Source organism: Anomalospiza imberbis, chromosome 12 (genome assembly GCF_031753505.1).
Source record: "Anomalospiza imberbis isolate Cuckoo-Finch-1a 21T00152 chromosome 12, ASM3175350v1, whole genome shotgun sequence".
Lineage (NCBI taxonomy): Eukaryota > Metazoa > Chordata > Aves > Passeriformes > Viduidae > Anomalospiza > Anomalospiza imberbis.
In genome coordinates this window covers 18,080,448-18,096,845 of record NC_089692.1, presented here as the reverse complement: position 1 = coordinate 18,096,845, position 16,398 = coordinate 18,080,448, and the positions used below count along the sequence as shown (strand labels likewise).

The 16,398-nt window shown below is 43.6% G+C and overlaps 1 protein-coding gene across 2 annotated transcripts in view; it reads right to left on the bottom strand.

The window, feature by feature from the left end:
* Positions 1-1,466: 1,466 nt before the first annotated feature.
* Positions 1,467-16,398, bottom strand: part of CRISPLD2 (cysteine rich secretory protein LCCL domain containing 2) — a 30,423-nt gene continuing 15,491 nt past the window's right edge. For both annotated transcript variants that reach the window (XM_068203147.1, XM_068203146.1), the window contains exons 8-15: positions 15,424-15,484; positions 14,683-14,749; positions 13,588-13,718; positions 13,397-13,440; positions 12,396-12,468; positions 11,661-11,736; positions 7,295-7,428; positions 1,467-4,813 (exon numbers count right to left, since the gene is read on the bottom strand). In XM_068203147.1, coding sequence (XP_068059248.1) covers positions 4,759-4,813; positions 7,295-7,428; positions 11,661-11,736; positions 12,396-12,468; positions 13,397-13,440; positions 13,588-13,718; positions 14,683-14,749; positions 15,424-15,484 — 641 coding nt within the window. In that variant the 3' untranslated portion in view covers positions 1,467-4,758. The remainder of the gene's footprint in view (positions 4,814-7,294; positions 7,429-11,660; positions 11,737-12,395; positions 12,469-13,396; positions 13,441-13,587; positions 13,719-14,682; positions 14,750-15,423; positions 15,485-16,398) is intronic.

The following is a 16,398-nucleotide window of genomic DNA, read 5'->3' as shown; positions in this document are numbered from 1 at the left end:
TTTACGTCTTCTCAGCTAAAACAGAATCTGGATCCCACCCCAGCTGGGAAAAAAATAATTATTATTTCTCCTGCCTGTGTGTTTCCCCCAAGCCTTCCCTTACCTGGTTTTCATACCTGTTGTACAGGAAGCAGGCACAGCTTTGTTTGCCACACAGCACTTGTGATAACACCAATTTCTGGTGGACAAGCAGAGGACAAAGCCCAGGGCTCGAGCAGGAGGAGACAAAACCAGAGACAGTGTCAAAGGATGGCAAGATTACCCAAAGGATGGGTTAGGTTCAGCCCTAAGTGTTGAGTGTTATGCTGGTTTTCTCTCTAGGCCAACCAGGACATAAATTTTACCACAGAACTCACAGGATCATAGAATGGATTTAGTTCGAAGGGACCTTAAATATCATCAGGCTCCAAATCACAGTGTGGGGCCTTCTGTAGCACCAAAAAATAAGATATGAAACAACTATTGCCATTAATGGGATGCTCTAGGCAGCCTCGCAATAACCAATAGCCTGAATTCCCCTCTCTGCTTACCTTTAAGCTCTGCTTAGGAAAATCCTCCCAAATATATTCAGCAGAGATATTTTTGCAGCAGTAAGAATGGGGGAAGGAAAGCACAAACTAAATTCAAGTGGGCACTTTGGAACTGCAGAGCATGCAGGAGCCATGAAACTCCCCTTTGACAGAAATCACTGGCTGGGCAAAAATGAAGTTATCTCATCAGTCCTAGGCTGGGACTATTTACAGGGAAATACTGTTCAACCAGAACTGCATCAGCCCAGCCCTGAAGTAAAGCAAACATCTCTGGATTTAACATTAATCCTCTTGTATAGGCAATGAAAAACACAAATTTCATGGCCTAGTCAATCAGGACCTCATCCCATGGCCCAGCCTACATTTTTGGTCAAAACCCATCTGGTGCTCATTGTCTGGAGGATGAGTTATGAACCTCCCTGTGTTGCTTCTTTAACTAAATGGGCTTGGATTACCAGGAAAAATCTTGGTTTGATTTGTGGTGCTGTCAGCAAGGATGAGCCTGGAAAAAATTTCAAAGGGAATTACAAAATCTGAATACTTTTCCTTTCAAAAAATGAGGGTACAATTCACACCAGCCTGCTCAGGTGGAGAGGAGTTCACCTCACTTGCATTTTGCAGCACTAAATCATTAAACACTATTTCCAACCCATTAATCTAATTCAGCCCTTATGTTGCAGGGATTCAAAGACAGGCAGTGATTTTCCCTTACTCTCAGTATGTTTCACTAAGGATACCTCTTATTTTTGACTGGGTAAAGATTGAGTTTTAATGCCTGGGTACTGGGCAGTTTGTTTGTGGAATAGGCTTTGCACATCCCAATCTCTTTTGGAGTCTCCAAGGAATGCTCTAGTCCCCAGGATTAACCCCAAATAGCTCTTCTACCAACTCTTCAACCCAACCCAACTCTGGCTGAGCATTAAGACAAGGGAAGCATTCATTCCAGGAAGGTTTTATTTCACAAATAATTCAGAAATCAAAAGAAAATTGAAGGGTAGGGAGGAAAAGATATTTTACAATTCCACATTTAGACAAAAAAAAAAATCTAGTTTATAAACAACCACGGCCCCTTGGAAAACATGCAAAGGCACACAAAAATGTACAAGTAACTTTTATACATAGGAAGTAAAATACACCATTTTTCATAGAAAAAAAAAAAAAAAAAAGAAAAGCAACTCTATGAACTGGCCCTAAATATTTTGACTGCACAAGTGATGAACTGGAGCCTCCTCAACCAGCTGTTGGCTGGAAGTCTTAAAAAGAAGGAATGAGCGGAGCCCAGGCCCCACCAGCACAGGCTCTGGATTTCACCCTGGTTGTGTTTCCTGGAGATTGGGCTGAGCCAGGTGTTTTGCAACGACCGTGCCATTGCTTCCAAACCCCAAATTGTTGGAAAAGAACAACCAGGCAGCATCAGCTTTGGCTACACCTGGATGCTTCAGGTGCCTACAGATCTGCTGAGCTGGGGCTGAGGAGGAGAGGGCCTGGTGAGATACAGACGTGATGCATCTTTAAGCTGCATTGAAATATAGCAGGCTGAGAAAAGTCTTGGTATCAGAAATAAAATCTGTCAACATTTGGCTAAAAACTGGTACTGTCCCACCTATTCATGAATAGCTAGCACACATGATGGCAAGTCATTGATAGGTCATGACTGCCTTGGAGGACCTGATCGCCCCTAATTCTGGGGGAGGTATGTTTAAATTAATAGCACCCAGGACCTCGAAAAATATTTGTGTAGTAAAGTCACAATTTCTCTTTTGTACAACAAATACAAAAATAAACAGATACAGACTTAAATTAACATCGGTTTCTAAAAATCCAAACCAGTTGGCTGAAGATAAAAATACGCAATTGTAACATGAATTAAGCATTTTAGGATATTTCTGTTGGAATAATAACCCTTCCCCTGTCCCCTTTCCGTCACCTAGGTACATCCCCAACTGTTTGGATTTTTATGTGCTCCCAGTAACCCCCTGGGTTTTACTCCAAGAGCCCTCACAGTCCTTTCCATCACCTTCCATCCGTAATTTTCATGGATCCTACACTAGAGTCGAGGTGTTTTATGTGCTCCTGCAGTCCCCATGAACCTGACTGCACCTCTCACTCTCTCCAATTCCATTCCCAGCCCATTTGGCCCAGGATGTCCCAGATTCTTGCTGCAGTGTTGGATGGGCTCGAACCAGACCATGCACACCCCAACGCTTCACAGCGGGCAGAAACGGGGAGGCTTTTCCTCACTGCCAACATCTCAAAAGCTTGCAACCAGCAGCTTTTCTAGGACATGTCCCAGCTGTTTTTAACATCAATTTATTTAGCAAGAAAAAGAAATGGTTCAGTTTTCCTGTCTAAAGTCAATACTGTACACCTTGGACGACAATACTACATAAACAAAGATGACACGAAGGGTCACTTCTCTCTATCCACCCCAAAAGTAGCTTTTCTGTGCAGTGTTTTTGGAGACAGTGAAAAGCAGTTCCAATTTCAGGTTTTACAAAAGGTTTCTTTCCAAATTCAGATTTTATGGAGAAATAAATCCCAGTGGTGGGACAAACTGAGTGATAAATGTCATTTCCTTGCTGATTTTGTGGCGTTTACAGAATTAAAGAAGCGTTTAATCATATAAATGCTTTTGGTCTGTGTTTTGAAAGAGCTTGATGAGATGGCTCTTATATCTGTCTAGATTAAACCAAACATGTTCTGGGCATAAGAGCAGCTGTGAAACATCTGCCAGACAGAGGGAAATATTTTCCCATTTGTTATCCAATATTACAAATCAGTTTTTGAACGGAAGGACTGAGCATTTACAAAAACTGAAGAACCACTGTTGGCTTTGTCTTCTCATGACTGATGAATTTATTGGATGTGTGTGTATCAAAACCCACCAGATTTGTGTTTAGACCAATCATAAAAATTCATTTCCAATATGCAGCAGAGAATATCCTTCTGTCTTAAAAAAGCAGCTCATGCTGAGCCCTTCTCTTGGCTTTGAAATGCATTTTGGTTCATGTCAAGACAAAAATATCAAAATATGGAATAACACCATTACAACACCTTATGAGTTTTGCAAAACCTATCATCCTGGCTATCAAATGCTCATGGGTACAGCATTTACACTGAAAGTGGGGGTCTGTTGGCTTCACAATTGGAAATTCCTGGAAAAAATCATCTACCCCAATTTATGCTGCATCTTTAAAGTCTCAGAACTGCACACACCACAAGGAGCTTCACAAAGGGGAAAGTGAACCTGCTTCCTACAGATACAACCATTCCTAGCAGAAATAAGATTAATTTTACCACTACTCAACTACTATAAAACAACCAGCACTGCTGTATAAACCAATACACTGCATTTAACTGAAGTTATGGCATGGAGTATAGGATGAGATGTGCCAGCACAAGAGCCCCAGTTCTCTGACTGCTCAGAGATTGCCAGACTTGCAAAATACCTGGGAGTGTTTGACCAGCAAACACCAAACCTGCTCTTTGGATGATTTGGTGGCCTCATTTTCTGCAGTGAGGATCTCTGCCACCGTTTTACACCCTGCTCCAGGCCCACAAAACCTCAATTTTGGCTGCCAAGAACATCCCCAAACCCCATCGTTCAAGGTACCCAGCAGCCTCACACAGCAGTGCTGCTGCACATCACCTCAGTGGGAAAACACCACTTTTTATCCTCTTTTGCACAGAAACCATCCAACATACACAAAATCACTCTGTCGAAGCCCATCCTCTCCCCCAGCGATGCAATTTTTCAATGAGTTTCTCATTTCAAAGTGTCCAGCGCCTGGACAGCCGCTCACTCCCGAGTCTGCTTATCCTCACACCCATCCCAAGAGAAGCTTCACACCCTAAAAACACCATCCAGGGCCAGGCTGAGATCCCTGAATCTGCTGCACATGGAGCCACCGCCGTCCTGTGTAGCAACACCTCTGGTAAAAGGAAACTTAAAACAGTTTATGGTCGCTGAATGCCCCTAGAGAAACAAAGACACGAGACAAAGAGATACAAGGCTGCACCAGTGCGATGAGATGCCAACAGCTGAGTCAGAACCTGGGGTCTTTTTTTGGGGTTTTTTTTTTCTTTTTTTCCCCCTTTTCTTTTGGAATTCCCTGAAGGAGATCGGCAAGGAGGGTACGGGCAGAGCTGATGCCGTTCAGAGGAGCTTTAGCGTCTCTGGAGATCAACAGAGAGCTCTCCCAAAGAAACCTGCACCTTCGCTGGGGGTTTACTGCTTCACAGCAAAGATTCGGAAGGCGTTCCCATCTGAAGGATTCTTCAAGCTGGAGACAAAGAAAAGAGGAAAAGAAAACAAACATGGAATGAACCAAGTGAAGACACCTCAGAACCCAAACAGGCAGCTCTGTATTGCTCCTATCTCTTTCCTACCAGGAGTAGGAGAAAGATAAAGGATGAAAAAGAAGTGGCACACATCCATGGTTTCACTTTTTTTTTTTACATTTTCAATCCAAATCTGTAGTGCTAATGCCAAGAAAAGGAGCTGGAAGACAACAGACTCTCTTACAGCCCTAGCTTTTATCCAAGGAACACTGTGCTCCCTTGTGCAGAGATTCAGGCATAAAGAGGAATATGTTTTCCTTAGAAAACAGTTGTCAAATAGGTTGGCAGGTTCACAGGGCCTGTCTGGCTTGGCTCCTAGTGCTGGGAGTGGGAAGGGCCAGATCAGCTCATGTTAAATGACAATAAATATGGATATTCCTTTTCAATCTGCAGACGTGTCCCCAGCTGCTTTGACTCCAAGCTGCTTGGGGTGGCTGTGTGAAGGGGAAAGGGGATGTTTCTATTCCCAGGTCCTACAGCACTGAAAAAACCCAGGAAAAATACAAAATTTCATCTTCCCACAAAATAAATATTGCAGCAAGGGTAAGGAGCCAGTAAATCCTCAAGGCAATCTTTTCCCATACCTGTTTGGGTGTGTATCTTTACCCAAGGTTATTTCCAGTGTCCTAAGGGGTAAGGGTTCACCTTGACCTTGGAAAAGCTGTTTCACTGTCTAATGGATCTCACAGCATAAGGCTGCTCCTTACTGCAGAGTGTAAATAATATTTTCCAAATCTTCATCCCTGCTGTGAGAAGGTCTCTGGTTTCCCTCACCCCTCAGATCAGCACTGGCTGCTCACATTGCACATCCCTGAGAGTGGTGGGATTTATTCTTAACTAGGGCACAGTTTGCCATCACAGTAAAAAGTTGTCTTTTAGTATAAAAGATAAGTGAAAGCAAGATTGAGATAAAAAAAAAAAATCAAAGGAACAGGGGGTTTTTCACCTAAATTCAAGTTATCCAATTGGAAAATGCTGACCCTGGTAATCTATATGAAAACTCCCATATTTAACAGCTGTAGTTTTCCTGTCTTAGTCTGTTTTTATTTCTTGAGATGCTCTAAAGCATTCTGGAATATCCATTGTTAGAACAAAACCAGCAAACTTGATAGAATTCCTTATGGTCTTTATAAAAGAAGAATTGCACAGAGCAGACAGGGTTAGCAGTGACCAAAAACCCCCCTAAGTGTGGGAAATTCTATTCTTGTGAAGGTAGCCCTGAGAAATCAGTGTCATCACACCAATATCTGAAAAAATACATAACAGATTGAAAGTGAAGTCTCAACTTAGGAAGGACTGGATGAGCTGTGACTGGATTGTTGTGATCTTGAGGAGGTGAAGGATGTTGGAAGCACAGATTTGCAATTGGTCACTGAAACCAGCATGATTGGCCCAAGAGAAATTACAAAAAAAAAAAAAAAAAAAACCAAAAAAACACTACAAGGGTGGCAAATTCATCTTCAAAAAGTGTTTGATCATGTCTCAAGAGCTTAATTTACTTATTTCAAAGAGAATAGAGAACATGAATCAACAAATACAAATGAATCCCACACTCCAGAACTGAATGGAAATCCAAATTATAAACCCCAAATCATGACCTGGGCTGAAAACTGAAAATACTTGTGCTTATCTCCTGATGTGTTAAAACACACAGCAAAATGTATTAACATGTGTAGGAATATAAAAAGGTAAAAGACTTTAGAAAGTGCAAAAGGCTTCAGAACGTGGACATAAAGCTGAGAAAGGTCGGGAAATGTCAAAACCTTCTCATGGGAAGCTAAGAAGTTAAGAACCAAGTGAATACATTTATATTTATCATAAGGAACAAGAAAGTACAAGAAAGAGCAAGAACTTATTGATAGTTCAAGATGTGAAAAGTCTTAGATATATGCTTTGCAAAGACAGAAAAAGTTTCAATCTTAAATAATTAATTATTGTGTATTGTTTGAGGTTCATAGAAGTCCTTTTGTTAATGTTAAACCCACGTGGGTCCTTTTCTAATTGGTTAGAGTATAATGACTTTACACCTTTTCTTTTATGCTATTGGTTCCAAGAATATGCATAAAAAGGCTTTGCATGGGCTGCCATCTTGTCTCTGATCTGGATTTGCATGGATGTTGTCGTTTCTCTGTGTCTCTTGCTTTTTACTTGTATGATACAGACAGATTCTAAATCCTAAATCTGTATAATCCTTGTGCTGTAACAAAATCTAACAAGGCTTAACAACATTTCACAGCAGCCTGAGCGCAGCTCCTGGCTGGGGGAAGGAAGGAGCAGGACAACACGCTCCATTTCTTTGGGTGTCACAGCTCACAGTGACGCTGGGAAGCCACCAGCCTGTCGAGCTGGTATCTGCTGACTTTCCCAGGCAGCTGAACCCACTGTGGAAAAGAAGAGGGAAGTACAAAGGAAGGAAATCCCACCTCTCTGACTGGACGCCGTTCTTTAAGGAGCCAACGTAGGTTTTCTTCTTTTCTACAGGCATCACGTCCACAAAGCCTCCTCTTTCATCTGAAATGACCCCTGCGTGCACTGCAGTTTTGCAGATACTGGAGCTCTGAAAAATATTTAATTGTTTTTATGCACTGTCTATATTTTATAAACTAAGACTTATCAATTCCATCATACCAAGAGAAACAGGGAATAGACAAAGAAACAGTTATGAAACAGTTTTGTCCCTCTTTTGGACAAACTATGGACTAGATCTTGCAGGTATGTCATAATTCCTGGGTGAAAGAAGATCCATCATCACCACAAGCAGATTTTCCATTGTTCTGAGGTGGAACTGCACCTGTGAGATCATCATAAAATCATGGAATGGTTTGGAAGGGTTGGAAGGGACCTTAAAGCGCATCCAGTTCTACCCCTGCCATGGACAGGGACACCTTCCACTGCCCCAGGCTGCTCCAATCCCTGTCCAACCTGGCTTGGACACTGCCAGGGATCCAGGGGCAGCCACAGCTGCCCTGGGCACCCTGTGCCAGGGCTTCCCCACATTCACAGGGAACAATTCCTTCCCAATGTCCAGTCGAAAGCCACACTTCATCCTATCCAGGGCCAAGACTGAATTGAGGACAACTTTCCAGCCAGTGCCTCTTGGGACTGCACCAGAGAAACCTCTGAGGTGAAACTCTGTGCTACTGGCAGCAAAGGTTATTCTCACAGTTGCTTAGAAAGGAAATGCTTCTGCTGAATTAAGGTAAATTATCACTAATTATCTGGGACAGTTCACATCCTTCTCTCTAGGAATGACAGAAGGGCTGCCCCCTTTGTCTGGTGTAGTTTTTGGATGGGCTTTACCTCATAAAACAACACCAAATGTGGAGGGAGATTACACTTCTGGAAAGACTAAAGTTTCTCTATTGCACATCCCAGATGTGCAGAGTCAGAAGAGCTGGAGGAACACAAACCAGTAACAACTGATGACTAAGCCCCCAGAGCATCCAGGAAAAGGCAGCAAAAGCACAGAAGGCTGAGGGATAGTGTAAACTTGGCCATCAGCTCTCTGCAGGGTTTACATACAGCAAGCTGGAAGAACAGAAAGGAAAAACCAATCCAACTCTGCTCAGCGAACTGCAGCAGGTGAAAATCCCAACCCCAGAAATGCCCTGGTTGCTAAAAATCCAAGTACCACAAAACCTGTGCCAAGTGCAACTGTTTGCCTTGCATATGCACAGCAGCCCATGCTGCTTGCCTGCCACAGCCATATATGGCAGCTCTGCCTTGTCCCCTATATATTTATCACTTTGGATGGCCTATCTCTTGGCAGCCCTCAGAGTTTTGAGTGCCAGTTTGGTATTTTTCTTCTATATATGGTCAAGGGAGCAAGGGAATGCTGTGTTTGGAAGATATGCAGTGAATTTGCCCTAAGATGTGGTGGGAAATCTATAAATCTAAATCTGGCTCATAAAATTAAACTGTCCTGGATCAATTTGCAACACTCTCCGCTGGGAGACATCCTGAACAATGTTCTTTTCAAAGCATTCCTGTTATTTTTTTTTTCCAGGACTTGCTGTTCCGCCGCTTGCTCAAAGCTTTGACGAACAGATTTACCTCAAACCTCCTCTTATCACTCTGTTGGATTACAGCCCTCTCATGTCCCAGGCTGGGCTGTTCTTTGATTAATTTATTGCAGAGCTTTTGGAAGATGAGATATTACAAGAATAAGGCCTTCCCTTCCAGGTCCAGGAGTACAGCGGCATGGACAATACAACAGTTTGCCACAGTGAAGCCCCTCGGGATGCTCTGAGACCAATTCCTGATGAAACGAGCCCCAGGGTACACACCATAAAATGACAACACACTTTATAGTGGGTCATTAACAATATTGTCTGACTATGAGCTTAATCACCCAGAATTTCCTCACTAGTGTGGCTGGTTTAACCATTAAGGTCATATCTCCTGGGAGCTGACTACCAACTCATTTGCTCTGGTGACAAACTCCTGCCTCTGTGCAGGACATCCATCCATCCACCCATCCATCCATCCATCCATCCATCCATCCATCCATCCATCCATCCATCCATCCATCCTCCAAGCAATCACTGCACAGCTGTGGGTAAAACCTTATCTCAAACGTGGGGAAGTTGCTCTCTTTCCTGGGCAGGGATGGGCATGGGTTTCCCCTGCAGGTGTCACACCAGGAGCCAGGCAGAGTGGCAAATGACAGTCTCATGCAAGTCAAAAGCTCTTTTACAACCTTCATAAAGATCCCTGGATGTTCCCACAGCTCCAGCATCAAGGCCGGGTTGGACAGGTCTTGGAGCACCCCAGTCTATGGAAAATGGCCCTACGCATGGCAGGGGGTGTAACTGGATGAGCTTTGAAGTCCTTTCCAACCCAAACCATTCCATGGCTCTATGATCATCCCAGAACCAGGCCTGTCCACTTTTACCATCGCATATTTCTTGCATTTTATTCATTTACCCCAAAATTCAAGTCACTTCTACGTCCCTGTTCCACAGTCTTACTAGTTTTCCCACAAATAATTCCCTGAGCTGCTTTTTAAAGCAAAGTGCAGACTGGAAATGGGGCTAAATGCTTCATTGTCTTTTAGACAGCTTATTTAAGAAGACTCATTTGGAGCCCCGCTGCCCTTAGGGCCAATAAGGTGCCACACAAGACATGAAGCTGGCTTCCCAAAGCCCTCCCAGAAGACCAGCATTTGTCTCATCCAGCTCATTGCCCGCTTTAATTATTCCTCAGCAGTGGGCTTGGGTTAATTCCCAGCACCCTGCACTGGCCTTTCTCTCTGGGAGAAGCCTTTCCCCAAATTCTCCTTGCATGGTGTGGTTATTTCTCTTCCTAACTTCCCATTCTGAGCATTCCCAGCATCCCCACCTCTCCCTTTGCAGTGTCACTCAGAGTCACCTCAAACTCTTTGTTTCACCTGCTTTGCCACCAACCTCAACGCTTTCCTGGCACCTCCACATCGCCCTGCTAGCACAGTAGTCCAAAAAAAGGTTAACCAAACCCTCGAGAAAGTGGCCAAATGCTTTTTTATTATTACTGCTTTTTGGTTTTCTCCCAAGCCACCATCCATGCCCCCGTTTATGAAACAATACCCAGGGGGGACAGTAGGAAATGGGTTCATTAAAGGACACTAATCCTTTTGCGTCAGTGCAATGCCAGCCTGGGATGCTGCTCCTCACCTAATTCCTTTGTAATCACAGGCCCTGTTCAGGGGTGATTTGAGGGAGGTTTGTCCTCTGTAAAAAAGAGAAAACTATTTCCCATTTCCTGCAGGTGGGAGCATGCAGGAGGCAGGTACTGCAGGGAGGCAGCTGCCCCATGGATTTGCCTGTGAGCTAGTCCAGGATAACCTGTTTGTGCAGCTCTACCTTCAAAAAAAATTGGTCTTGAGCAAAATTTAAAATAGTGTGGATTTTTGTTTTGTTTTGTTTTTTAAATTGCTTTCAAAATTTCTTCTCCAAATTACTGTATGATTCCTGCAGGATGGATTTTCTTCATCAGTCTGCAAAGCTGTAGAGTGACCTGAAGCTGGGGGTCCACAATCTGCTGACTGCTTTCCCCAGGCTTTCAAAACCACGATCCTACAGGCTACAGGGCAGCCAGGGAGCTGAACAGAAAATGAGGAAAAAACCCAAAATAACCAGACACCCACAAATGGAAAAGCATTGAGACCCAGTTTTTAGAGGCCTAATACTAAGAGATTTCAAGAAAATTACTCTACCTAGTTTTAGCACCAAGTCTCTGCTCATCCCCTTGAGCAAAGCTCAGAAAAACAAACCCATAAAACCAGCTCACACACTTTCTTTCTTTTCACTGCTCTGAGCTCTGTCCTGGCTGCTCAGAAGCTGTTCATCTCCCAGAAAGAGGAGGACAGGGGAGAGAGGTCTTCTTCTGTCAACTCTATCGTGTGATAGGATGGAATAAAAGCCCTTTGGTGCTCATCTATAAATCCCAAAATGCTTTACAAAGGCAAACAAGTGCAACCATGATTTCACAGCCAGAGCCCAAAGGCTTGGGGAGGTTAAGGGACATGACCAAATCTCTAGGAAGGAGTCGGTGCTGGAGAGTAGAAGGGCTCACCAAACCCAGTGGCCACAACCCAAGGAGTTGTGGAGTGGCACATCCAAGTCCTCCAGAATAAATCAGTGTTGGAGATCAAAAGGGTTTCCCAAGCCTGCTGACCCCATCTTTCACCCCCTTTTGCCCATCCCCACGTGGAATAACCACAAGAGAGTTTGAATTTCTCCTCTAAATCCCAGAGTGAGCCCAGCTCCGGGACAGGACAGTCAGGACATGCAGGGAGAGGTCTGTACTCACATCCGCATAAACGTTGGTGCCGAACACCGGCGCCCAGTACGACGGCTCGTCCTTACAGTGGGCTGGGCAATAAATCCTAGAAAACAATGTATTCAGATTTATTCTCCAGAGCAGGGCTGGACAGGAAGGTGAGCTGCATTCCTGGGAGATTTCAAGTGCCTGCATCTGGTCTGCAGGTGGCAACAGTGAATTTGATTATTTGCTCCCCTCAGATGACATTTGGTTGTTGCTGCAGAACTGCAAACAGAGGGGTTTGGGCCAGTAGAAGAGGGATTGGGTTTTTATGACCCTTTCAAGGAGGAGCACCTGTATTTTTGCTCAATTCTGTGCACATAAATCTCTGCATATGTTTGTGCCTCCCTGCCCTGTCACTTACTCCTGCACAGTTTCCAGAACAAAATTCTTCCATGTTTTAAGGTGGAAAACCACATCCAAAACCCAGCAAATGCAGAAGCAAAAAGACAGAGTGTGCAGTTGCACGCTCACACGTGAGAGTGGGCTGGGACAGGATTGTGCAATGTAACTGAAGTCATACAAAAACATAAAGTGAATTTTCTACAGTGATGCCAAGAAAAGCATGGTGACAGGGGGAAACGCCATTCCAACTCCCTCCTCCAGTTCAACCAGTATGATCAGCTCTTATCCCACCAGCCCTCAAATTCAGGGGCCTCAGCACCTCTGTTAAGCTGCCCCTCCCTCAGGACAGAGGTTTTAAACCCAACAGATTTGTGTTACCTCGGGCAGTGGCTCACTGGCTTTTTGAAGTGGCAGAGTTCAGCTACTGTGGTGTAACAATCCAGAGTCTGTGCTGCCAAGATAAATGTGGAAAGGCAAATTATTAGACCCAAAAGCTCTGGCTGCTGCAGAAAACACAAGTCAGAGCCACACAATGCATTTGGTGAGACCCTTGTCCAACTGACAGCACAAGAAGGAAAGCTGCTCCAGCAGCAGGATCCCAGGATCCCAGAGCTGTTGGCCAGCTCTCCAGCAGGAATCCTACAACCACACTACAGTGTGGCCTTAAAAAGGTCACAGCTTTCAAAAGAGACAAGCAGCTGACCCACTACACGTGGGTTTGCTACAGCTCCAGATGTGGAGCCCAAATATCTTGACACCTACAGTTGTCCCCAGAAGGGGCTCAGGTGGATCTAATCAAAAGGATGATTCTGTGTTGGAGGAATTTTTCAAAGATATTCAGAGAGTGGGAATTGTTTAAAAAGTGGAGCAGTGTTTATTTATATGCCCATCAGAAATGTGATGACTCAATGTTAAAAACTAATATCACATGTATTGTGTTTTTCATTACATTACTGCACTAGGACATTAGCCACTATGGTTTTTTTTCAGTTTTTGTAAGTGCTGACACTTGACTGAGCCTTTCAGAGATGGATGGCTCAACTTCCATCCCTTCACTATCAGCAGCTGAACTCCGGACCCCACCATGATCCATCAGCAGGAGATGCTGTTGGAATTGGCTCATTTTCACCTATTTCTCTACCTTCCTCTTAGATGCCCCCAGGAAAATGAGGTGTGTGGTGGTGGAATTGTCCAGGGTGGGTGGGCAGTCACTCTAAGGTTCTGCTCACCCTAGACCACCTCTCCAGAGTTTGGTCGTGGCACAGAACCATTTGACACAACCACTGAAAATGGAAAAGAGCCCTGAAAGGAATGATATTTTCAAGTACCCCATAAAACCCTAGCAACAATATATTTTCCCCTCAACATTTAAAACTTACTTGTGACTTTGGAAACCATGAACGCATTTGAAGGTTTACTTTTCCTGTAAAACAAGCAAACAAAAAAAAATTTAAAAAAATAAGCAGAGTAAAATTATTTGGACCACTGAGTCTACATGAGAGCAACAAAGATGACTGAACATCTGCTTGTATTTAAAGGTAATACCAACAGTTTTTGGGGACGGCAGTACCTGAATGACTCCACACCGTTCCTGGTGGACTTCACAAAAGCAGGTGTCCTCCCTTTCCTCGTGATATCCACCAGCCCTCCTTTGTTGTCCAGGATTCCATAATGGATTGCAGCACGACATATGCTGGAGGACTGATGAGAGATAAAGAGATGGGGTGTGAAATAAATCAGATAAATCTCTCTCACAGAGCAACGCTGCCCAACTGCTACGTGAAAAACAGAGAAGAAATGAAACCACCACCAGAGCACCAAGTGGAAAATAAGCTGAGTACACTCCTTTGGAATCTGGTTGTTAAATCTTCCTCTCCCAATACAGATTCTTTTATTACTATTATTTTAAGCACTGCCTGGTTGAACGGGAAGCTTTTTTTTCAATAACAAAACCATACATTTAAATACAATTTAGAGGAAAAGCAGCGTTGGAAGTGAGAGACCAGTCTGAAATATTTCCAGTTCTCGACAAAATATTCAAACCCAAAATATTTCTGCTGACGCCACTTGGAGGGGTTGGGTGTCTGCAATCACAGAATTTCCAGGGCAAAGACACATCAGAGTGATGCAGTCACACACCAACAGTTGGAACAGGGAAAGAAAACCTGATTTTACCCAAAAAAACCCTTTTTATCTTCCAGCTTCCCTCACCCCAAAAAGTAGTTTTGATGGGAAAATGGTGCCATGCTTTATTTATAAATTATCTTACTGATTTAAGATCAAGCAAATCAGCTCAAAATATTATTTAGTTACAAAATTTAACAGTGTTTTTTTATATAAAGTTTCTGTTCAGGTGACAGCTGCCCGCAGGAGCAAAGAGATCTTTGTAGGAGCTGCCTACTGGTGCTCATCCCTCAATTTCCATGGGTGTGCACATTTAGGACAATTCCTGAATTCTGGAACCACTTTGACTTCCTAGAGTCTGTCCCTTTTTTCAACACCAAGATGAGGAAAATACAGATAAACCTTTATTAGCACCATTTTACAGCACCACAGCCGGGGAACATGAAAAGCCAAATTACACCAGAATGGCTGGCATTTCCCATTTCTGTCATTCCCACTGACTCCCACAAATTACATCCAGGAGCTATTAAAAGGTACTTACGCTTTCGTAATAAAATGTTCCAAAGATCTTTCCCTTACTGTACAAGCAGCCAGCTGGGCACAAATACCTAGCAAAGATATTTATCTTTGAGGGTGGCGAAAAACAATTCAAGAAAAACAGACTTTGACTCTATTTCATTTAATAGTCATTCCATTCATTTCACGTAGTTCTCCTGTTTTAAAAACAAGATTGCAAAATAGCTACTTTTTTAAAACAGTTGCTCCACCCTCCTTAAGAGCCCGACCAATATTTAGGTTCTGTGGATTTGGTTTTTCTCCAAGTGATAAACTGTCCTGTTCTCTGCAGAAACCTTAAGCAGAAGTTCTTGACAGGCTGGGAGGGACAAGTCATGAATTATTGGTCTGGCTTGGACAACACTGGAATGCATGAAAAAGGCTCAAAAAATGACTCTGCTGAAATGTCTTAAATTATTTTGGACACCTGAGACTGTGGGTCATCACGGCTGAATAAAATCATCCAAATCACCTTATTGCCAGGCTTGGCTGAAGGCTTGAATTAAGAGAAATCTAGGGGATTTTTTTGTTGGGTTTTGGGGCTTTTCCCAAAGAGATCTACCTAGAGAGTCACAAAAAACATATAGTGCAACCTATCCTGTGTTTGCAAGAACTGAATAATATTTAGCAATAAAACATAAATATTTATTAAAAATATTGAGTAATACAAAGTAAATATTTATTTATTTTCCCCTCAGCACTCCAGGAAGTATCAACAAAATCCTACCTGTTGCACGTTGAGCCTCTGCACTTGTCTCTCATCTTGGTTTCACAGGTAATGACTTGTGCTGGGGAGGGAAAAAAAATCAAATACATTTTTTAAAAAGGAAATTGCTCAGCCTGCTCTTGAGCTAAAGAAATGAGCAACCTCCACACATCTTTCCTGGAGGTCTTTGGTGCAGCAAGATAAAATCTGATTTTATCCAGCCTGGAGCAGTTGGTGCCTCTTTAGCCCTTCACCTGAGACAGGTGTCTTTGGAATATTAGCAAGGAAGATGCAGCTGACAGCTCAAGGCTTTGATTTACAGCCCGAGGTCTGCAGTCAGAGCTCTCATTCTCCTTTTAATTACAGACTCTCCAGATGCTGGCAGATAAACTTGAAAAGGACCTGCTGGCTTGCCCCACCTTGTTTTCTCAATAAGTGTCTTTTAATTAACTGCGGTTGGAAAACAACTCAGGAAGTACCAGCAGCTCCACAAATAACTTCAGAAATATTCCTGAGCAAGAAACAAAGAGGAAACAAGGCATAAACCCCAGAAAAGCTGTGAAGAAGGGTAAGTGCTGAGTCTAGAGCTTTTTAAAGGAGAAATAAAACCAGTATTTCCTAAACGTATTACTGATTGAGGGGACTTTTGGTACATTGATATTTAATTGAGATAAGGAGGACATGGACTGCTGGAGACAGTCAGAGGAGGTCACAGAGATGCTCTGAGAGCTGGAGCCAGGATGGGAGAGCTGGGGATGCTCACCTGGAGAGGAGAAGGCTCCAGGGAGAGCTCAGAGCAATTCCAGGGCCTGAAGAGGCTCCAGGAGAGCTGGAGAGGGACTGGGGACAAGGGATGGAAGGACAGGACACAGAGAATGGCTCCCATTGCCAGAGGGCAGGCTTAGATGGGATACTGAGAAGGAATTGTTCACAGGTGCCCAGAAAAGCTGTGGCTGCCCCTGGATCCCTGGGAGTGTCCAAGGCCAGGTTGGACAC